The 21989-nt window shown below is 35.4% G+C and overlaps 1 protein-coding gene across 1 annotated transcript in view; it reads right to left on the bottom strand.

Moving 5' to 3' along the window:
- peo (ubiquitin E2 variant domain-containing protein pendolino) overlaps window positions 1-21989 on the bottom strand; it is a 129197-nt gene that overhangs the window by 11162 nt on the left and 96046 nt on the right. Inside the window, exons 7-8 of the mRNA XM_090392079.1 lie at window positions 14605-14703; window positions 6471-6636 (exon numbers count right to left, since the gene is read on the bottom strand). Of these exons, the coding sequence (XP_090248205.1) occupies window positions 6471-6636; window positions 14605-14703 (265 nt within the window). The remainder of the gene's footprint in view (window positions 1-6470; window positions 6637-14604; window positions 14704-21989) is intronic.

Genomic DNA, 21989 nt, shown 5'->3' with positions numbered 1-21989 from the left:
AAAAAAGACCAAAACTGGTGAGATCTTTCTGAGCAATAAATACAAAATGTTATATTCAGGCAATGACAATCAAGGAAAAGAAGGAGTACCCATAGTATTCAACACAAAATACAGGGCTAATCTTCTTGAATGGCAATCAGTCTCAAGTAGAGTAATGTGGGCAAATATGAGAATGAGGAACTGGACAATGAGACTTATTTGTGCCTATGGTCCCAAAGAAGGTTCTACTAAGGTAGAAGTGGAGGAATTTTTTGACACTCTAGAAAAAGCAACTGACACAATGAAAAAGGAAAAGTTGGTCCTTGTTGGGGATCTAAATAGCAGAGAAGGAAATGATTGTGAGACATATAAAAATATTTTGGGAAAATTTGGAGAAAAGAGCAAAGCTAATAATAATGGCAAATATCTGTTGGATTTCTGCTCAGGACATGGACTGGTTATTACTAACACCATGTTCCAACATAAAAATGTGCACAAATTCACATGAAGAGAAGAGGCTAGGAATAAGAAAAGTCTCATTGACTATGTTATTGTTGATAGTGATGTTTTCTCCCTGGTGCATGACACCAGAGTGTACAGAGGATTTGAAATTGGAAGTGATCACTATTTAGTCTTGAGCAGGATAAAATTGAATTTCATATTGAAAAGAATAACATGTAAGAAAGTTTTAAAGCGAATAAAAGTTGAGCAGCTCTCAGATGTTAACTGTAGACTAAAATACAGAAAGATTATTGAAAAGAAAATGAAAGAGTTTGAAAACAGGAATCAAACCTTGGAGATTCAGTGGCAAAATCTGAAGAAAACATTCATTGATTCTGCCAGAGAGGCATGTGGTGAGGTTGTGTGCAAGGATAAAAAAATCAGAACTCCCTGTTGGACACAGGAAGTTAAAGAGGCAGTGAAGGAAAAGAAGAAAGCATATCAAAAGTTCCTGGCAAATAAGTCAGCTTTTACTCTTACAGAATACAGAGACAAATGTAAGAAAGCTAAACAGTGTGTAAAACTAGCTAAACAAAAGTCATGGGAGGACTTTGGCAAGAATATAGAAAATAAATATCAAGACGGTGGCAAAATATTCTGGAGGTTGTTGAAGAAGCTTAGGAATGGAGGAAAGAGTGCTGTAAAAGGAGTTAGAGATGATAAAGGTGACATGAAAACAGGAGAAAAAGATATCCTTGAAGTATGGAGTAATTACTTTGAAAAACTGCTAAATGAAACAAGCAGTGATGACAGCACAGTGATAAAAAACACTGACCAGGCATGCAGTCAGGAATACATATCCATACTTGAAGTAGAAAAAGCCATCAAAGGTTTGAAATGTGGAAAGGCAGCAGGAGTAGATGATATTCAACCAGAAATGCTGAAGTATGGTGGTATAAAAGTCTTTCAGTGGCTGCACTGCATAGTTCAGAAAGCCTGGACAGAGGGACGAATTCCCGATGATTGGAGTAGAGCTCTCATAGTACCCATATATAAAAAGGGAAATAAAACTGAATGTGAGAATTACAGAGGTATTTCCCTACTGAGTGTTCCTGGCAAGATCTATGCAAGTATACTTGAGAAACGGTTGAGAAGAATTGTGGAAGAAAAGCTTGGTGAAGAACAAGCTAGATTCAGGCCAAATAGAGGCTGTCAGGATCAGATCTTCACTTTACAACAAATGGTCGAGAAAGCATGGGAATATAACAAAAGATCTGTATTTAAGTTTTGTCGATTTGGAAAAGGCATATGACAAGGTGCCAAGAGAGAAGCTATTCAATATGCTGCAGTTATATGGTGTCAATGGGGCATTATATCAAGCAATACTTAGTCTTTATTTAAGTTGTAAGTCAGCAGTTAAAATTGAAGGAAGTACAGGAAGATGGTTTAATGTTAAATCTGGTGTGAGACAAGGATGTACATTATCCCCTCTGTTATTCATTATCTATATGGATCACATTATGAAGGAAAGTGGTATTAAACCTGATATCAAAATTGGAGATGTTAATGTCAGCTCTTTGCTTTATGCAGATGATGTTATACTTCTGAATAAATCTGCTACAAGTCTGCAAGATTCTCTGACTAAATTGAATAACTGTTGTAATAGATATGGTATGAAGGTCAGCAATAAAAAGACAAAGACAATGAAAATTGGCAGAATCATCGAAAATGTCAACTGTGTTGTGAATGGAGAACCTGTGGAACAAGTAAAACATTTCAGCTACTTAGGCACAATTTTTACTGAAGATGGTAAATTCAATATAGAAATAGACAACAGAATCAGCAAAGCTGGTATGATGGGAAGTCAATTGAATAAATTCATATGGAATAAGAGAGAAATTAGTTGGAACACTAAATTAGCTGTATACAAGACAGTGTTCAAACCAGTTTTAACTTATGGATCTGAGAGCTGGGTCAGAAGTAAAACACTTCACCAAAGACTAGAGACCACAGATATGAGAGTCCTGAGAAAGATTAGAGGCGTGAACAGATGGCATCAATGGCAATATCATATTAAAAATGAGGATATTAGGAAAGAACTTGACATTGTCAGCATCCAGGAATGCATTAGCAGAGCTAATCTCAGGTGGTATGGTCACTTAAATAGAATGGGAGAGAAAAGATTAGCAAAACAAGTGTTCTCTGCCAGGAAAACGACCCAGAGGAAGACCAAGATATAGGTGGATTGATATGGTACAAAGTGTCTTAGACGATAGAAATATAAGATCTGATAATGTTGGAGTCTTGACAAGTAACAGATTGATTTGGAGGAAAATTGTAGATAGGAAGTTAGTAATGATGTAATTTTTTCATGTAGTACTGTCATATCCTGTACACCCCTTGAGGGTACATGGCAGGAATTTGATGATGATGATGTATTGAAAAAATTTCTTTTATGTCAATTTTATGAAAGCCCTCTATCATGTCCCCTCTTTTCTACCTATCAACTAAATTTTACAACCCACACACCTTCAACCTATCTTCACAGCACTTTACAACCTATCTCCACAGATCTGTCACCAGCTTGGTCACTCATCTCTGAATCCTCTCTGCTCCTGATCCCCGAAGTGGCCAAATATATGTACAATCAAGATGCAGCCGAATCACTTTACTTGTTATTGTTTTGTTCAACATCCAAGTAATTCCTTTGAGTTATTTTGCCAATTTTTGCAATATGCCCATTGAACTTCAAACTTTCAGTCCACCATTATCCCCCAAAATTACTAGTCTCATTATGTGATCTAGTATCATCAATATAATACATAGTATGTAATAAACCTTACATTTTGCAACATTAACTTGGTAATCCTTTGCCCACAATGCCAATTTATTTAAATCATCCTTCAAGATATCTACATTACCTTTATCAACTATTGTCTTTCCCAGTTTTACATCATCAGGAAACAATTGAATAGTAAATCATTCTCTATGTCATTAATATAAAAATGATAAAGTAGTGGCCCTAGTACAGAACCTTCAGGCGCCCCCCACTAGTCACCCTCATTCTCCTCAATTTCACTCCACCATATACTACTCTGGTATCTGTCATCCATTCCCCACCATCCATGTCACTAGTTCATATTTCCCCTTTGCTCCAACTTATACAATAGGCTTCCATGTGGTATTCTGTCAAATGCCTTTTCCAGCAGTATTATGGTATAACCATTTCTCTATAATAAAATGTGAGTAAATTACTAAGGCAGAATCTATTTTTTACAAAGACATCCTACTACCCATTTCTGGATTTTACCTTTAAGCAACTTTTCTAATACTTTAACCACCACTCTTGAGACAATAATTGGTCTGTAATTTGCTACTTTTGTCGTGGAGCCACCTTTATGTAATGGAATTATCCTATCCTATTTTCACTCCTTGGAACCTTGCCAGAGCTGAGACTTAGATTAAATAACTTCATCAGAGGCACTAGGCACTGGTAATTCTCTTGAACATTCTCATAGCATAAAAGTCAGCATGCCATTTAGTCCCACAGCTGTATTCATATTGATATTTGTCACTAGGCTGAGCACTTCCAGTTCATCTACCTCAATTCTCACATCAGTCTCTGTCATGTCAACATCTCCAAAATCTCCACCTGGATGATACTCACTTGCAAAGTGAACACTCAGCAACTCAACTGTTTCTTTTGCTTCTGTCACCTTCCTACTATCAGCACTGATTAAAGTCATAGCAAAAAAAAAAAAAAACTTTTTGGTTTTGCCTGGCCTGCTTAGCTTATTTTCTCTCATAATCTGATTTGCCCTTAGCTACAATACCATTCACCCTTTATACCTGTACTTTGTATTGTTTATGAGTATGCTAATCACTTTTTCTTTATTCCTTCACAATTTTTTTTTTTTAATAGTTCCTGATTTGTATTTCGATTACTACTTAATCATCACTTGGTTTATCTTCTTAACTGTTGGTATGCAAACTGATACTGCTTCTCTCTAACAATCCCTGACCTTCCCATGCACTACTGACATTCTTTCTATGTAGCTACTTAAACAACAGCACTGCTGCTCCAAGATATCTTCTATGTTCATCATAATTACCAGCTTTGTAGTTCAACATAAATCCTTTCTCTGTCGAGAAAGGATTTATGTGCCACATGTGTAGCAACCTCTCAGAACAAGACAAGACTGCATAGTTGCTTTTCTCAATTGGATGCAGTGTCTAACTTGGTTGTAGATACGTCTTCTGATGCTATTACCTGATCCAGCAATCTCAAACACCCCCCCCCCCACTCCAAGACATGCTGTTTCTGGTAATTATCCCTTAGTAACTGTATAAATTTCACTTCCATCTTGTCATGCCCAATTTCTTCCCTCCAATCTATGGCCACATAGTTGAAGTCCCCCCATAACAATGCTCAGTCAGCACTCATGCTAATCTACTGATGCATGGCATCCATATCCATCCTATGGATGCCCAAGTCTATAGCAGCAGTCAACAAAATATTTTGTCCCATCAGCTTCTATCACACACCAGATAGCCTCAAATGAGCTATCTCCCTAGATCTAAACATCCTCTTCAACCTTTTTTTTTGTTTTGAAGTGCCTCAGCTATCATCAGCATTACCTGCCTCCTATCCTGTTCCCTCTATCCTCTCTGAAAATACAATACTGTTTACATTCTATCAAAGTGACTAGATAATTTTTTCTCAACTAGGTCTTGTTGATGCCTATAATTTTTGGTCAAGATGAGCTAACCAATGCCAAAAACTCCTCTTCATTATCTCTGATACTCCTGGCAGTTGTGAATATGCATTTCAATGTCCCTTGGACCCACATTACCTTTGCATGTTGTCCTTACCAACTCATTCTGATTTGAAACCTGCATTTAGCATTGCATATTCATTTCCACACACACTTGACTGTCCGCCCCCTCTCCAAGTACTTCTAGTATCCCCTGATTTTCCCTTCTCACTGAACAACACTTTCTCTCTCCAAACATCTAATTCCAAAACCATTCAAATGTAGTTCATCAAGCCTATACAAGTTGTTTCATCTGTCAAATTCACTCTATATATCTAGAAACCACACATCATTCCTTCTCAATTCAGTCCTATCATACTGAGATAGCAAACTTGATAGCCTTACTTTCTCACAATATCTCTACTCAGTGGTTTTAAACATCTAGGAGATCCTTTGTGTGCTTTGCCTACTTTTTGTGATCCATATCACATTTCAACAGATTCTATTTTCTCTATACAGATTCAGTTGTTTGTTGGATATGACAATAGTAGTAATTAAAACTATGTAAAGATCCTGCAATGTCCTCATAATGTCCTCCCTGTATCATTCCAGGATCTCACAAATTTCATTCAGTGCAGTCCCAGCAATGTAATACACAGGTTATAATCTCTTTATTTCAAAATGAATAACCTTGTACTTTGCAACACTGATTTGACAGTCACCCTCCTTTGACTACAATGTCAGTATTAAAATTATTGCAGGATCTTTATATAGTTTTAACTACTACTGTCCTCTCCAACAAACAACTGGATCTGTGTAGAGAAAACAGAATCTGTTGACATGTGATATGGATCACAACATTTCAACAGAGATTCTATTTTATCTATACCTAATTTCATAGACACTACTCAGTGCATGATCATCCATTACTTTTCTTATAACTTGAGGAGAGAAATGGATGATTAGCTTGTCAAACTTATATAACATAGCTATTCCTTTTCTTCATTCATCTCTACTCTTGAAACAAATTTCTTTAGTCTATAACTATTCATTCTCTATTCATATTTATTCTAAATCTATAGTTTATTCTGAAACGATAATCTGAACCAACAATTTTCTGTTTTCTATTGAACTTATGACCTATTCCAAATACTCTAATATTAGATTTCCAGCTTTTTTTTTTTTTTTTGTGGGTGTCATTCCTATTGCAAAAAAGTTTGACGTAATCATCTTGTTATCACAATATTTTAAAATTAAACTGATACAAATTATAACAGTCTTGATGTTAAAATATACCTTTTCCTTTAGTCGTCTACGTATTGTTTCATGTATTGTAGGATCCCATGGAGTAAATCTGATGGCATAGGGATCATCAGTTGAAGGCTTTTCATAGAGTTTTTCCATACATATACTAATACTTTCTGCCACTTTTACCTTGAAAAGTTCTGAATCTCTTTCATACCTTGAGGGAGAAAAGGGGGAGGGAGCATTTAATAAAAATGTAGAAAATTATTAGATATTTCATCTTTACAAAAACAAACATTAAATCTTGGCTATCTGAATGAAAAGATTAACATAACTTGGTTGCATGAGATGAATATAATTCCAGTTATTTTTTGTATAGCAATTCAACTCTATAGACTAGATTTAGGTCTTCTTAGAAACAAAAGGCACTGATTGGATCCCAAGAGAAGGAGAGGTCATCAAAGAACAAGATGTTGGGATGATCTACAAAGATTTTACATGAGATGGTGGACCATGGCTAAAAACAGACAAAACTGGAAAGTTAAGGGGAAGCCTATATCCAGCTTTGTAGAGAAAGAGGTTAGAGAAGAAAAAACTAAAAATTTAAAACTTTCTGCTAGTATTTAATTGAAATATTCTGAATGTATCTACAAATGGCATTTATAAAATCTATTTTGGTTTCATTGTTTTGGAGCTATTTTCACTATCTTCACCTTTTAGATATTTGATCAAATGTTTGGTAATATCTGTGCTTCTTGGACAGAAACTGCATCTACTAGACCTACCTTCAGTGAATCTGGAAGGCCAAAGCAGCTAAGGCTATGAAACTAGTATGCTGTCTGCAAACTACATGTGGATGAAAATTCCTAGTTTCTGTGTGTGGGGGGGGGGGGAATCTACCACCATCATATGTAATCAATTAACTCTTCTTCAATTGGACTGTCCTTATAAAGGTTCCCAGTATTCTAAACAGAGGCAAAATATTAATTATTCAAGCTTGGTCTTTCCAACTGAATGGCAAATGCTTAATGTGCTGTGGAGCACTTGTGACGGTGATACTGTATTAATGAAATATTATAGCACAGGTGGGCCACTATAAGTCAGTGATGTGCAATATACAGTCTCTACTGGTTAAGTTGACCTCACCTTCTCAAGGTCTGTTTCCACCAAAGGGGCTCTCTGGCATGAGTATTTCTGCTGTATAAGAATATCCTTCTATTGGAGGAAATGCTAACTAGGTGGTAGATGACTTTCACCATCCAGTGAAATACCACTACCTTGCTCAATGGGGGGGGGGGGGTAAAGTGGCTGTTGTTGTGTTTGGTTCCCAAAACAAGAGTTCTGGTTTCTATCCCCCTCCCAATCTTTCAATATGCAGTGTTACTGATACCCCCGTCATATGCATGCCAAACATACTGTAAAGATACGGTACCTTCCCCATCTTTGAGGGTACGATAGCAGTAAAGAAGTTCTCCATACTGGCCACCAGACGTTATACAACAGTTTTTCTTCAAAGTGTGGGTCATGAGAGAATTTTACTAGTAAAAAAAGTATGCTTTTTTTTTTAAAATCTTGGTTTGTAAATTTTTCAGATCCAGTTTAAAATATGATATGTTAAATATCATATTCTTGTAGATAAGCTTATACGTTGGTGATACATAACTGTTAATTTTAAGGAAAGAACAACGTACATTATTATATTAACTAAATAACTTTAATACTTCCAATATTTCGGTAATGTTACATTACCATCTTCAGTATCATACTAATATCATATTATCATACTAATTAAATATCATACTAATTAAAAAAGTTCTTTTACATAATTCATTTAATTTCGATATAATAATGTGCATAATGTTTTGCCACAAACTGTATATCTCAACATGCAAGAGTATAGTGACACACAAAACTGGCTACTGTGTGTTACCACAGTATACAGAGGAATGCACTGTGTAATATGGATCTCCACAATTAGTCCTCTGACTCCATGGAGGTCAGATAATAATTCTCTCCTAATTTTCCACTTCATATATTAAGGTTCTGACAACTACTCCACAATTTTATCCTTAGGGATGACATATGGAGGCTCACCTCTGTTGGTAAAATATAGCCCTATTGATAAAGAGTGAGGTACAGGACTAGCAGGCCTCTGTGTTATTGTTCAAGCAGACCATGGTCAGAAAAGTTGAGTAACATTGGTATATAAGACTAAACTAGATGGTAACACACTTTGAAGGCTTCCTGATAAGCTGGCACATAATCTTGCTAGAATGGAGGCTATGTAATAGGATGCGAGGGAACTGTTGAGGCCACACTGTATAGGCAATATGTCTGTTCTCTCACTGGCATGAAAGTAAACCTAAATAACTATAATGTTACTGTAGTTAAATTAACAACAACAAAAAATTTTTATAAGATTTTTTCATTTTTCTTCCATATGCACTTCAACATTCATGGTATCAACACCAACATGATGTGCAAGTTAAATGGTGTGCATCATCACCTGTAGACATCCAAATCTGATCTATTTTTGAATGAACCTCAAATCTCTGCTACAACAACCACAGCTCATCTTACTATCCAAACTATATAAACAAATATACCCTATATATTTCCTTCTGATCTGACATTCCTTGCCAGAGAATGCCTAATCTTGAATCTCTCCTTTTGACCTTCTGTGGCTTAAGATTTCCCTGTCTCATTTATTTGTTGTCTTTATCACCTCCTCTAGTTCTGAAATTCATTTTGATCTGTTATTTGTAAAGCTTAATTTCATGTAATCCAAATAGTCTGACAATGTCCACAATTCTAAGTGGCTCCCTTCCCCCCATCCATTTTTTTTAATGAAAAAAAAAAAAAAATTCATTTTTTTTCATTAAAAAAAGCTGTCTGACTTCAATAGATCTAAATATAGAAAACTTGCTACCTGTGCCCAGTGAGAATTGTGACTTCTGGTCCCTCACAAATGCTGTTGAGCATAAGCATAACTTTCCATATGTTTCTGCCTCTTTCTCATCTAAATAGTAGCACTGCAGCATCACTCAAAGATAAGATTAACCCATAAGTGCTACTCATTGGGTGAGAAAGAGGCAGAAACACATGGATGCATGGATTTTTCTGATGTTTTTCTGGCAATATTCAACTGCTTTTGAATTTCTCACTGTTTTCTTAGTTTTGTACACTCAATGTTTTATTCTCCTTAAAAAGAAATATGTGTTAATTAAGTTTAATTAATATTTTATCTCTTTGCAATGGTCATGTATTCTTTCTTCAGCTAAAATCTTGAAGTCGTTTTCTGAGAACAAAATAATGAAAGATTAAACTCATCCTTCACAGTTACTTGAGAATATAATTTCCAAATTTCTTTCATGGGTGCATCAAACTGAAGTGTTTTGTACTTCATGATTGAAATGGGAAATTTTTGAATTTCATAGGACAGATAACAATTGTTATAGAAACTAGTTTTATATATATATATAAAACAGTAATAATAATAATAATAATAAAACCCTATAATAACAACAACAAAAAAATTAGGCTTACTATACAATCAGTATGGATGCTCTTACTTAATTTCTATTAATGCTTGACTAACTAATGGTTATTAACACAAAGTAACTGAACTGACTCACTATTTTACCTCTATTTCTGATGCATCTTTGGCATGCAAATCAGTATGATCACCCAGTAAGAACTCTAGACATCTACAATATCTAGCTTCAATTTTCATGTCACTTTTTTCATTTCTAATTTCTTTTGAAGTATTTTTTTCTCCATTTTCTTCTTACAAACAACTTTACCATATGCATCCCTCCTGAATCAATGTTTTCTTCAGAATTTGCCACTGAGATTCCAAGATTTAGTTTCTTTTTTCAAACTCTCATCCCCCCCCCCATTATTCAAGATAATATTGCACAGATGAGTTTATTTAGAATTCAGTTAGCATATCAAAAGTTCCTGGCAAATAAGTCAATTTGTGTTTTTAGAGAATACAGACACAAATGTAAGAAAGCTAAACACAATAAAACTAGCCAAACAAAAGTCATGGGAGGACTTTGGCAAGATCATAGAAAATAAATATCAAGAAGGTGGCAAGATATTCTGGAGGTTGTTGAAGAAGCTTAGAAATGGAGGCAAGAGTGCTGTAAAAGGAGTTAGAGATGATAAAGGTGACATGAAAATGGGAGAAAATGATATCCTTGAAGTATGGAGTAATTACTTCAAAAAATTGCTAAATGAAACAAGCAGTGATAACACAGTGATAAAAAACACTCATACAGTCAGGAATACATACTTGAAGTAGAAAAAGCCATCAAAGGCTTGAAATGTGGAAAGGCAGCAGGAGTAGATAATATTCAACCAGAAATGCTGAAGTATGGTGGTATAAAAGTCTTACAGTGGCTGCACTGCATAGTTCAGAAGACCTGGACAGAGGGATGAATTCCTGATAATTGGAGTAGCGCTCTAATAGTACCCATATATAAAAAGGAAAATAAAACTGAATGTGATAATTACAGAGGTATTTCCCTACTGAGTGTTCCTGGCAAGATCTATGCAAGTATACTTGAGAAACGGTTGAGAAGAATTGTGGAAGAAAAGCTTGGTGAAGAACAAGCTGGATTCAGGCCAAATAGAGGCTGTCAGGATCAGATCTTCACTTTACGACAATTAGTTGAGAAAGCATGGGAATATAATAAAGATCTATATTTAAGTTTTGTTGATCTGTAAAAGGCATATGACAAGTTGCCAAGAGAGAAGCTATTCAATACATTACAGTTATAAGGTGTCAATGGGGCATTATATCAAGCAATACTTAGTCTTTATTTGAGTTCAAGTCAGCAGTTAGAATTGAAGTACAGGAAGATGGTTTAATGTTAAATCTGGTGTGTGAGACAGGGATGTACATTATCTATATGCATCACATTATGAAGGATAGTGGTATTAAACATGATATCAGAATTTGAGATGTTAATGTCAGCTCTTTGCTTTATGCGGATGATGTTATACTTCTAAATAAATCCGCTACAAGTTTGGAAGATTCCCTGACTAAATTGAATAACTGTTGTAATAGATATGGTATGAAGGTCAGCAATAAAAAGACAAAGACAATGAAAATAGGTAGAATCGTTGAAAATGTTAACTGTGTTTTGAATGGAGAACATGTGGAACAAATAAAACATTTCAGCTACTTAAGCACGATTTTTAGTGAACATGGTAAATTAAATATGGAAATAGACAACAGAATCAGCAAAGCTGGTATGGTGGGAAGTCATGAATAAATTCATATGGAATAAGAGAGAAATTAGTTGGAACACTAAATTAGCTGTATACAAGACAGTGTTCAAACCAGTTTTAACTTATGGATCTGAGAGCTAGGTCAGAAGTAAAACACTTGACCAAAGACTAGAGGCCGCAGATATGAGAGTCCTGAGAAAGATTAGAGGCGCGAACAGATGGCATCAATGGCAATATCATATTAAAAACGAGGATATTAGGAAAGAACTTGATATTGTCAGCATCCAGGAATGCATTAGCAAAGCTAATCTCAGGTGGTATGGTCACTTGAACAGAATGGGCGAGGAAAGATTAGCAAAACAAGTGTTCTCTGAAAACGACCCAGAGGAAGGCCAAGATATAGGTGGATTGATACGGTACAAAGTGCCTTAGACGATAGAAATATAAGATCTGATAATGTTGAAGTCTTGACAAGTAACAGACTGATTTGGAAGAAAATTGTAGATAGGAAGTTAGTAATGGTGTAAATTTTTCATGTAGTACTATCATATCCTGTACACCCCTTGAGGGTACATGTCAGGAATTTGATGATGATGATGTGTCTGAAATTAATAAAATATGTTCAATGCAACTTGTTAATTTATTAAATTAATTCTGTCATATTCTGCTCTGTATATAAGTAGTTTATTCTGAAAGTTACACACAGCATGATGTCTGAATAAAATTGGCAAAAGAATACAATTAATAAAATATACACCATAACCAAATGGATCATTTATTTACCACAATACAAATACTAATAACAAAACTTGAGGATAATTCCCAAAGATATGTAAATTACCTTCTGCACTAACTAAAAGATAAAGGCTTTTTATTCAGCTAAGTTATAATAATTTCTTGTCATTTCTAAGAATAAATTCCATTTACTTTATCAATAAACACAACTTTTTTTTTTACTTCTCTATTTTTGACATCCTTCTTACGCTAATACATTTAGATAAAGATAAACCAAAATTTGTCAACAATAAGAAATCTAAAAAATAAAGTAGTAGTTGAGGCTGTTTTAACCCTCCTCACTTTTGGAGACTGAGGGGGAAAGTTCAATCTCCACTAGTAGCCAATCAGAAACAGCTGGCCCAAGACTATCCCTAATTATTGATGGCATATGGTGAAGAGAGGCAGTCAATGCCACTATCTTGTGGTCTCTGATGCAATATGTTATTGTATGAAATAGTGTGGGTTCTATGGTCAATTTTACTTAGTTTATGGGATGAAAAGCCTGCCTGCTCATGCCTGAGATAACTGACTAAGGAACCAATCAAAGAAGGGATTAGAAAAAGGTGGCCAATCGGAACTGAGAATGACTTTCTTCAGACAGCCTGGAAACTATAGCTGAAAACATTTCTGCATGGTTACACAGGCCTCAAAAAGAGGTCTGTGTTAATAAATGCACTAACTTTTGTTATAACTAAATTATCCAATTTGTGTATTCATCACTGAATACTTCACTGAGATTAACTGACTCAGGAACCAATCAAAGAAAGAGTTAGAAGCAAGTCCTTTAGTTAATCAAAAGATTGGAGATCTCTGATATGAGAGTTCTGAGAAATATTAGTTGAGTGAACAGATGGCATCAATGGAAGTATCACATTCAAAACGAGGATATTAGGAAAGAACTTGGCATTGTTAGCATTCAGGAATGTGTTAGTAGAGCTAATCTCAGGTGATACAGTCACTTTAAATAAATGGGATAAATTTAGTTTAATCCTTTATCCAAGTGTAAGCAAATAAAATTTGCGCCTAAAAATATCTTCAGGACTGAGGTAAGGTGAACTAAGCTCTCATCACTCCTTGTCTCAGTATCTCCCATAATGCAAAGCACATCTCCTTGCAGACATGTATAATGCTATGCATTAAGGGAAGGGCCACTACCCAGACCGGTTTCGATATTTGTTGAGGTCTCGTCCGTAGGAGCCAGACCCAAAAGTGGTGATACTACGGCAAAAGCAATGGACAGGTCATATTTACCTATATGAGTTGCCAAATCCAGAGTAATTTAATAATAAGGTACTACACATTTTGGCAACTCGTATATGTAAATATGACCTCTCCATTGCTTCTGCCTTAGTATTACCACTTCTGGGTCTGGCTCCCGCTGATGAGACTTCAATAAAGGTCGAAACTGGTCTGGATAGTGGTCCTTCCCTTAATGCATAACATTATACATGTCCGTAAGGAGATGTGCTTTGCATTATGGGAGATACTGAGACAAGGAGTGATGAGAGCTTGGTCCACCTTTACTATGAGTTGCCTCAGTCCTGAAGATACTTCAGGAACAAACTTTGTTTGGCTACACTTGGATAAAGGATTAAACTAAATTTATTATAGTCTAACCAAGTGGAAAATAAACTTCCAACAAATAGAATGCGAGAGGAAAGATTAACAAAACAGGTGTTCTTTTCCAGGCTGGCAGCAAAGAGATCCAGAGAAAGACTAAGATGTAGATGGATTGATACAGTAAAAAGTGACTTAAAAGACAGAAATATAAGATCTGATAATATTGGCATCTTGACAGATTAAATTGGAGGAAAATTGTTGATCAGAAGTTAGTAATAGTGTAACTTTTTCATGTAGTACTATCATAATCATCCTGAATCCCCCACCCCCCCCAATCAGGGTGCATATCAGGAATTTGATGATGATGAAGAATAATTCAGTAAAAATCAATTTTCTAAATTTTTAGGAATAATTTAGAAATTACTTATAATAGTGACTTGAATAAATAATGACAAATAGCAGTTTAAATATTTCAATAAATCATAAAATGAACAGTTAATTTTAAAGGCTATTACAGATCTTGTTTTCTTATAAATAAACATTTTTCCAATGTTTATCAAATAAATACAGGAAAAATAAATAAAAAAAGGTTAATACACAATATACTTACAGGTGGGCAGCTTCTTGGTTGATTGGCAGTTCTGTGTCAATTTTATAAAATATTTGTTTGGCAAATTGGAATACTTGCCATAAGTAATTTACATTTCTCCTATAAAGGGAGGAAAAAAGTTACCTTCACATTATACTCATTCTTTGGAAGCATGTTTAAGAGAATGTAAATATTTTTTACTAGAGCTAAGATTTCAGAAAGTTGCAAATTTAGGAACGTTTATAAACATTCATTACCAGGTTTTATGGAATGAGTACAGTGCAGAGAAGCAATTGAACACAAGTTTAATGGATCCTATATTTTATTATCACAAAGACATCATCATCAAGGTTATGATTTTAAAATTGTAAAAGCACACAGAAAAACATTCAAAACAATAATTGGAAAAAAAAAATTAAAAAAAAAAAAAAAAAAAAAAAAAATCGGGAACTCCCATACACACAACTTCACTTGTATCAATGCCATATAATTTTCTTAAGTCTGGGAAATAGATATATCTTTACCTCTGTCTATTCCTCAAATGTTGAAGCCCACATTCCCTCAGTCTGTCCTCGTATATACAGATTAACTGGCCAGTTATCATCTTGGTTACCTGTTTCAATCTCCTAAGTATCCAGTCAACACCTCCCTTTTTTATTTTTATTTAAATATCAGACCCCACACACAAAAGATTGTAAGACTTCTTTTGTAAGCACATCTGTGTTTGTTTATGGGCAAGGGAGTAAGAGGAAAGAAGGAAGCTGGTAATGTGTTTCTTGAATAGCTCGAAGGCCGAGGTCTTTGGGGAAATCAGAGAGAGAGAGAGAGAGAGAGAGAGAGAGAGAGAAAGGGGGGGGGTCCAATCCAAAGAAAGAAGTAGATGGAATGAAAGCTAATGAAGAAAATCTGGGGATTCAGTAGGTTTATGTCCAGACACTAAATGGATGTTGATCAACAGCTGGTTATGCTAGTGCCAAGTTTGTAGCAAGTGAAGAATGATTATGGCCCATTTAGCATAACAAAGGACCAAAAATCAGATTGCCCTCTTCCAGATCAAGCAATCTTAGGGAGATTTTAGTGTACTATCCCAAATGTGTGAGCAGTATTGGGATTTATACAGTGTTAGCAATTGTACAGTTGAGAAGTTTTTTTTAATTTATTATTTTTTTAGTAATGGCTTAGGTGGAAAAATATGCTAAGTTTTTTGGAAGCTGAAGAAACTATAGTGGAGATGTATTTGTGTTGAGAGAAGTTATATGAGTAAGTCAGCCAAAGAAGAGAAATCTGATCTTGATTGGAGATCTGGCCATTATCAAAAGTGAGTGGGAGTGAAGCAGGATCTTTCTTGTGAGATGAGATAAGAATGTATTTTGGTAGCAATGAAATTCATCAGGTTATTCTTGATCTGCTTGCTAATCTTCCCACTGAAGAATAATTTGTGGAAAAATCATGAATAGGATTTGAGATCAAGAGAGACAAGTCATTTATGAGGAAGACTGTGGGTGAAAGTACAGAGCCCTGGGACAAGACTTCAGCATTGGCAGGCAAATTTGAAGAGGCAAACCATTAACTTTGAGAATGAAAAGAATGGAAGATGGCATTCAGCTGAAAAAGATAGGAATAAGATCATAATATGGTCTGCTACTCCAATTGCTACTCTTATGCCTTTATAGTGAACAAGGTCTTGGAACATAGACTTGGAACCCATAATCAAGTTTGGATGTAATCAGTGCCCTGTACAATGGAAACAAAGAACATCTGTCAGTACCCCAAAAAGTGGAAGATAGGGTGCAAAGGATATTTATTGCTTTACGGCACTTATCTGACAAGTGATGTAAGTGAAAAAAGTTTTTTTTATCAAATATAAGTTCCAAGAACTTTGTTTCTAGTTGCAAATGAAATTAAAATTTGCCCTAGTTTGAATTATGGGATAGGATGAAGACCACATCTATTGCAAAAATGCACAAACAAGCTATCTTCTGATGTGAAAATCGAAACCCATTTGCAAGCACCCATTTTGAAAGATGTTCAATGGCTTGCTCCAGCTGCCTTTCTGTGATCCTCATTTTACATGAATGACAGAAGATGAAGTTATCTACATAGCCACTATAGTTATATGAGAGGTTGAAGATATTTATAGTTGAAGGAAGTTGTTCAGTTATCAAGTTAACTTTGACTGCATAAAGCGTGACACTTAAAACAGAACCTTGTGGGATTCCCTCCTCTTGGATATATAGTTGGGAAAGAGCAGTTTCCACTTGGAAGATTTGGCTGGATAAAAAGTTCTTGATAAAAAAAAGGAGATTCCCTCTGAGACCAACATTATGTAAGTCTTTCAATATTCCAAATCTCCAAGCAGTGTATGCTTTTTCCATATATATGTTACTGTAAAAGCCCGAAAAGTAAATGCTAGGATTTACCATAGTGAGGTGGTAATAGTCCAAAAAATGCTTGTAAATGCTTCCATTTCGGGCTTTTACCAATTGGTAAAAGCCTGTGTTTACATTATAATAATTTACTTTTGTCAATTTAAATTTGAAACATAATGTCCAGAATAACATTAAACATAACAGCTTTATTATTTTATTTTTTATTTTATTATTATTAATTAATGTATTATAAAAAAATGTTCATGAAATAAAAGTAACTTACTAATCACAATTTCCTTCAACATTATCAAATCATAATTAAACTTATTTGTTACTGCAAGGTTGACTGTTGTGACATTTGGAGTTACAAATGTAAATTGGCTGATTTGCACAAACACATCGTGGTAACTTCTTTGAACAGTTGCATTTTTGGGAATCCTTGTCCACCAACTAAAGAAAGCTTTTTTTTTTTTTTTTACCACTTCACATACACTTATTTCCTCCTTTCCAACTTCTTCGATGCTTAAAAAATTTTCTTTGCACAAGGTTAGGTTCCTAACCTTACCTAATCTTCTGATTCACTGTCTTCATTTTTATGAAGGAAATAAACAAAAAACGTAAATATATAAAAAAAAAATGTAAAATATATTAGCACAATATCACTCATTTTTATGAAGGAAATAAAAAAAACAAAATATATTAGCACAAAAACAAACTGATTCTAGATCGTAGCCACTCACACCCGTCTATACTCGGGCTTTTACCAATTAGTGTTGGTAAAAGCCCGAAATGGAAGAGTTTACAAGCATTTTTCGGACTTTTAACACCTCATTATGATAAATGCTAGAATTTACCAGTAAAAACCCAGGATTTACCACTTTTTGGGCTTTTACAGTAACATATACTAAATGCTCTCATTTTAGGAAGGCATTTCTGATGGATGCTTCCAGCCAGACTAGATGACTTGTTGCTGAATGGAATTTATGGAAACCAGATTGTGTTGAAAAAGGTGGTTTCTTTCCAGAAACCATAAAAGACTAGAGTTTACCACTTTTTCCAATTGCACAGGCAGCTGAACAGAGCAACTGGACAATAGTTTATTGGGGATTTTGGATCCTTCACTGGATCCAAAAGGCAGTAATACCTTTTGCCAGGTATCTAGAGCCTGTTCTTAAAGAAAAATTCTGTTGAAAAGTTACAGCAGTTGATCTATAGCTGATGGCAATAGATGCCATGGATCAACTGCTGCAACTTTTCAACAGAATTTCTGACAACAGAAATGTCCCAATTGCTGTTTGACTAGATAGCATCCATTACAAATGGATGCTAGCTAGTCAAACAGCAGTTTGGGCATTTAAGCAAAGTAGATTTTATATCTGCTTTCATGAACAGCCTATTATATTCTTTAGTACCATTGTAAGAAAACAAAATGTGTTTTTTTCTGCTTTGCATTTTTGGACACAGAACTTGGGTGTGTGTGTTGGGGGGGGGGAGGGGGATGAGGAGATGCTGATATCTTTGCAAAAATCTCTCCAAGTATGTCAACAGTTTTTCTGTTGGGTCAGCAATTGTGTATCATTGTGTTGTGTTCAAAGAAAGAGCTGGTGGATGGTGTATCTGCTTTTCCTTTTCTGGATTTTATCCCATATTTCTTTGCTCTTGATTGATCTTGTTACTAAAGATGTCTATATTGGATCCAAGATTCCTTCTGGTTCAAACGATGGATGCATCTTGCTTGAGCATGTCTGAAAGTGACAAGGTTTGTTGTTGTGGGATATCTACAAACTCCATGTTTTCTTCTATTGTTGCAGTTTGTGTAATACACTGTCACATGGTTCACTGAATTTCTGATAGATGAGCTGACTGTTGTCAAATTGCATTCTGCTGAAGTAGAAAAGGCAAACCAGTCAGCTCTCTCAATTTTTCTTTGTGGTATAGTACATGGTTGCGCATGTAAAATGACATCAGGATATCAGGAGGAAGTGGTCCCTTCCGCACAAGCTATCTTCAGTTTCCCACTTGAACAGTGGAAAGATGGAAGGTGAGCAGACATTCAAGTTAATGGCATGAATGTTCAAAGTAGGCATGTGGAAGGAAATGTTGTTTCTGATGTTCAAAAGGGAGAGATTGTTGTTGTTGAGCATGCTCAACAACAACTCTTTCTCTGATGTTTGTTTGGCACTATCCTTTATCCAAGTGTAAGCGAGTGATGCGAAGTCATACCACCTTTACCACAAGTTGCCCCAGTCCTGAAAATACTTCAGGTGCAAACTTTGTTTGCTTACATTTGGATATAGGATTAAACCAAGTATATAATTTCTTGGTATCTTTAATTTATGGTTATTAGATCCAGCATTATTTCAAAGCTGAATGTAGAATATTTTATTTTATTATTCAACTTTTTTTTATTGTATTTTTGTTTATGCTTCAGATAATCTAAAAATCTTGCACTTCGGACATCCAACAATGGGACGGTGATCTCACACCAGGTGATGAAATTTATTTTTCTAAAGATATTTGCAAACACGGAGAGATTCAAACACACTGCCTGCTGGTTAAAAAGTGATTAAATTAACCACTTGGCCAACAACATGGACAATTTTGGTTGAAATGAATCTTTTTTTTTTTAATTTCTGCTAAGAAATCTGTTAGCTGAGTTCCAACTCAACTGCTGCTCTCTATTGTAAAAAGTGGATAAATCACCAAGATAACAAGCCCTTCATAAAGCTGTGCTGTCTCTCTCTATATAGAGTATCATACTGTACAAATATGATACTATAGAGCAGGGGGTAGACAACTACACATCCTTTTGGAGCCAAAATAATTCCGGTAAGACTTAGAATAGCTGCAACCTTTGACCGATGCAATAGTATGGAATTAAGTGAGTGTGCACATAGTGAAGTTGTAACGAGCTTGTAAGAACTGCTTTGACTAATTGCACACCAAATTTTAAGGAACTTACTAAGAAACGGATATAAAGAAGGCCTCTACTAGTAAATAACTAAAATTATTGTTTCGACTTTAAAATTATTCTAATTGTTCAAAGTAAACTTCATTTAATGTATTTCGAATTAAACTTTTTTATTGCAGTAATTTTTATTAACCCTGTTTTTCTCTTTTTTTTTTTTTTTTCCTTAATTTTGTTGTCTCCTCTTCTCTTTTTGTTTATTTTTTCCTGGTAGATCATGAAGAGCTGCATGACACATGGACGCAAGCCACGGTGTGGCCACTTCTGCTATAGAGTATCTCATTATTTATTTACAGGACTATAGAATATCATTTAGATGTTGTGTGACCTAGAAAAGGCTGTCCCTGAAAGAGGCCTCAGCTTCCAGAAAAAGCCTGTATTATAACAACAAGATTCCTATTCATCCATCCCAAATTCTGCCCTTTGACTTTTCCAATATCTTAACCACCACTCCTGGATAACAACTGGTCTAAAATTTGCTACTGTCTTGAATTAATTTGGAAAAATTAGTTGTTACATAAAGGAAGTTTTGAGAAACAACTAATTTTTCCAAATTAATCTACATAGGGATTTCTCATAACACATGGACCAATATTCAATCCACTCCTGACCATCACTGCATTATTCCCAATGGATGATAACAAAGTGACCACTCAGTAATTCAACTATTTCTTCTGCTTCTATCAACCATATAACATCTGTATTTATTAAAGTTATCCTTCCATAATCATTCTTCCTTTTACTTACTACAAAGCAAAAGAACTCTTTCGGATAACTTTTGGCCTACTCAACTAATTTCCTCTTATAATCATTTTCCCTTACTATGCTAATTAACCTTCTTGCCTGCTTTGTGTAATAATGAGCTTGCAGATTACACCTCTTTATATTACCTGCACTTTATTTTTTTGTAGCTCTTTCTTGATGATACAACCCATTTTTTGAACTCCTATGTTTATCCTTCTTTATGACTCTCGGTATGAAATCTGACACTGCCCTCCTCAAACACCGCATATGCTTCCAACATTCCTCAATTGCAGTTTTTTTATGCCATGACACTACTCCCAGCTGCCTTCAGAATTTGCCTTGCCAGTGGAATCAGTAGTAATATGAGAGACGAGGAGAGAACGGGAATGCAAGAGGAGCAGGGAAACAGAGAGGTTCTGGGTGGACAGGGAGACATGACATAGGGAGAGTGGATGTTGAAAGTAGCAGTGAACGAGTGTATAAAGGTAGAGGGTTTTTTCCAGCCTGTAAACCTTGCTAGTATGGTTGGTCAGGCGGAGAGCATATCCGCTCTCCAGCCAAAAGGCTGCAGGTTCGAATCCTGTCAATGGCATGGATGTTTGTGATTGTCAGTGAATATACTAGTGGTGGTGGGTGGTAGATGGCATTGGTGTAGTTGCGGTTCATTGTAGTTGGTGGATGAGTGGTGGAGACAGAGTTGTAGAGTAGGTACCCTCCCTCAATGAGTCTTTGGACTCCCCTGGAAGTGTCAGCAACAATACTAATAATAACATCGGATTTTCATCCCTCAGAACAGGCACACTGACCCCGTGAACCCATACAATATTTACACTCATAACATACATATACTTAATCCCTCAACAGAAGGGCTCAACCCACCCCACAAAGGGATGGAGAATAAAGAGGGAAGAACCCCATACAAATAAATAGGCATGGAGATGGAGTATGTTGCAACGTAGGTGGGGAAGTTGAAACTGAGTGAATATATGTGGTAAGCAGTGATAACGGTAATTGGGCAAGGGCAGGTGTGGTGGGAAAATCACAACCAACAAGTAGCTTTGATAGGACTGGTTATAGACCTGAAAATGAACTGCTGTATTTGTTTACAAATGCCAGACATATCAGAAATAAGGGAGATGAAATGATTTCACTGAGTAAGTTTATTTGCCCCAAAATCATTGGAATAAGTAAAACATGGTTGAATGAAGATGATATCCTAACAGGAATAGAAATAGAAAAGTACAGCATTTTTGTGCAATGATAGAAAGGACAAGAAGGGAAGGGGTGTGCTGCTGATAATAACAGGGGAATTATGTCCACATAAG

The sequence above is a fragment of the Typopeltis vanoorti genome, chromosome 1, assembly GCF_054136105.1.
Source record: "Typopeltis vanoorti isolate ZY-2024b chromosome 1, IOZ_Tvanoo_1.0, whole genome shotgun sequence".
In the NCBI taxonomy this organism is placed as follows: Eukaryota; Metazoa; Arthropoda; class Arachnida; order Uropygi; family Thelyphonidae; genus Typopeltis; species Typopeltis vanoorti.
This window is presented reverse-complemented; position numbering and strand designations above follow the sequence as displayed.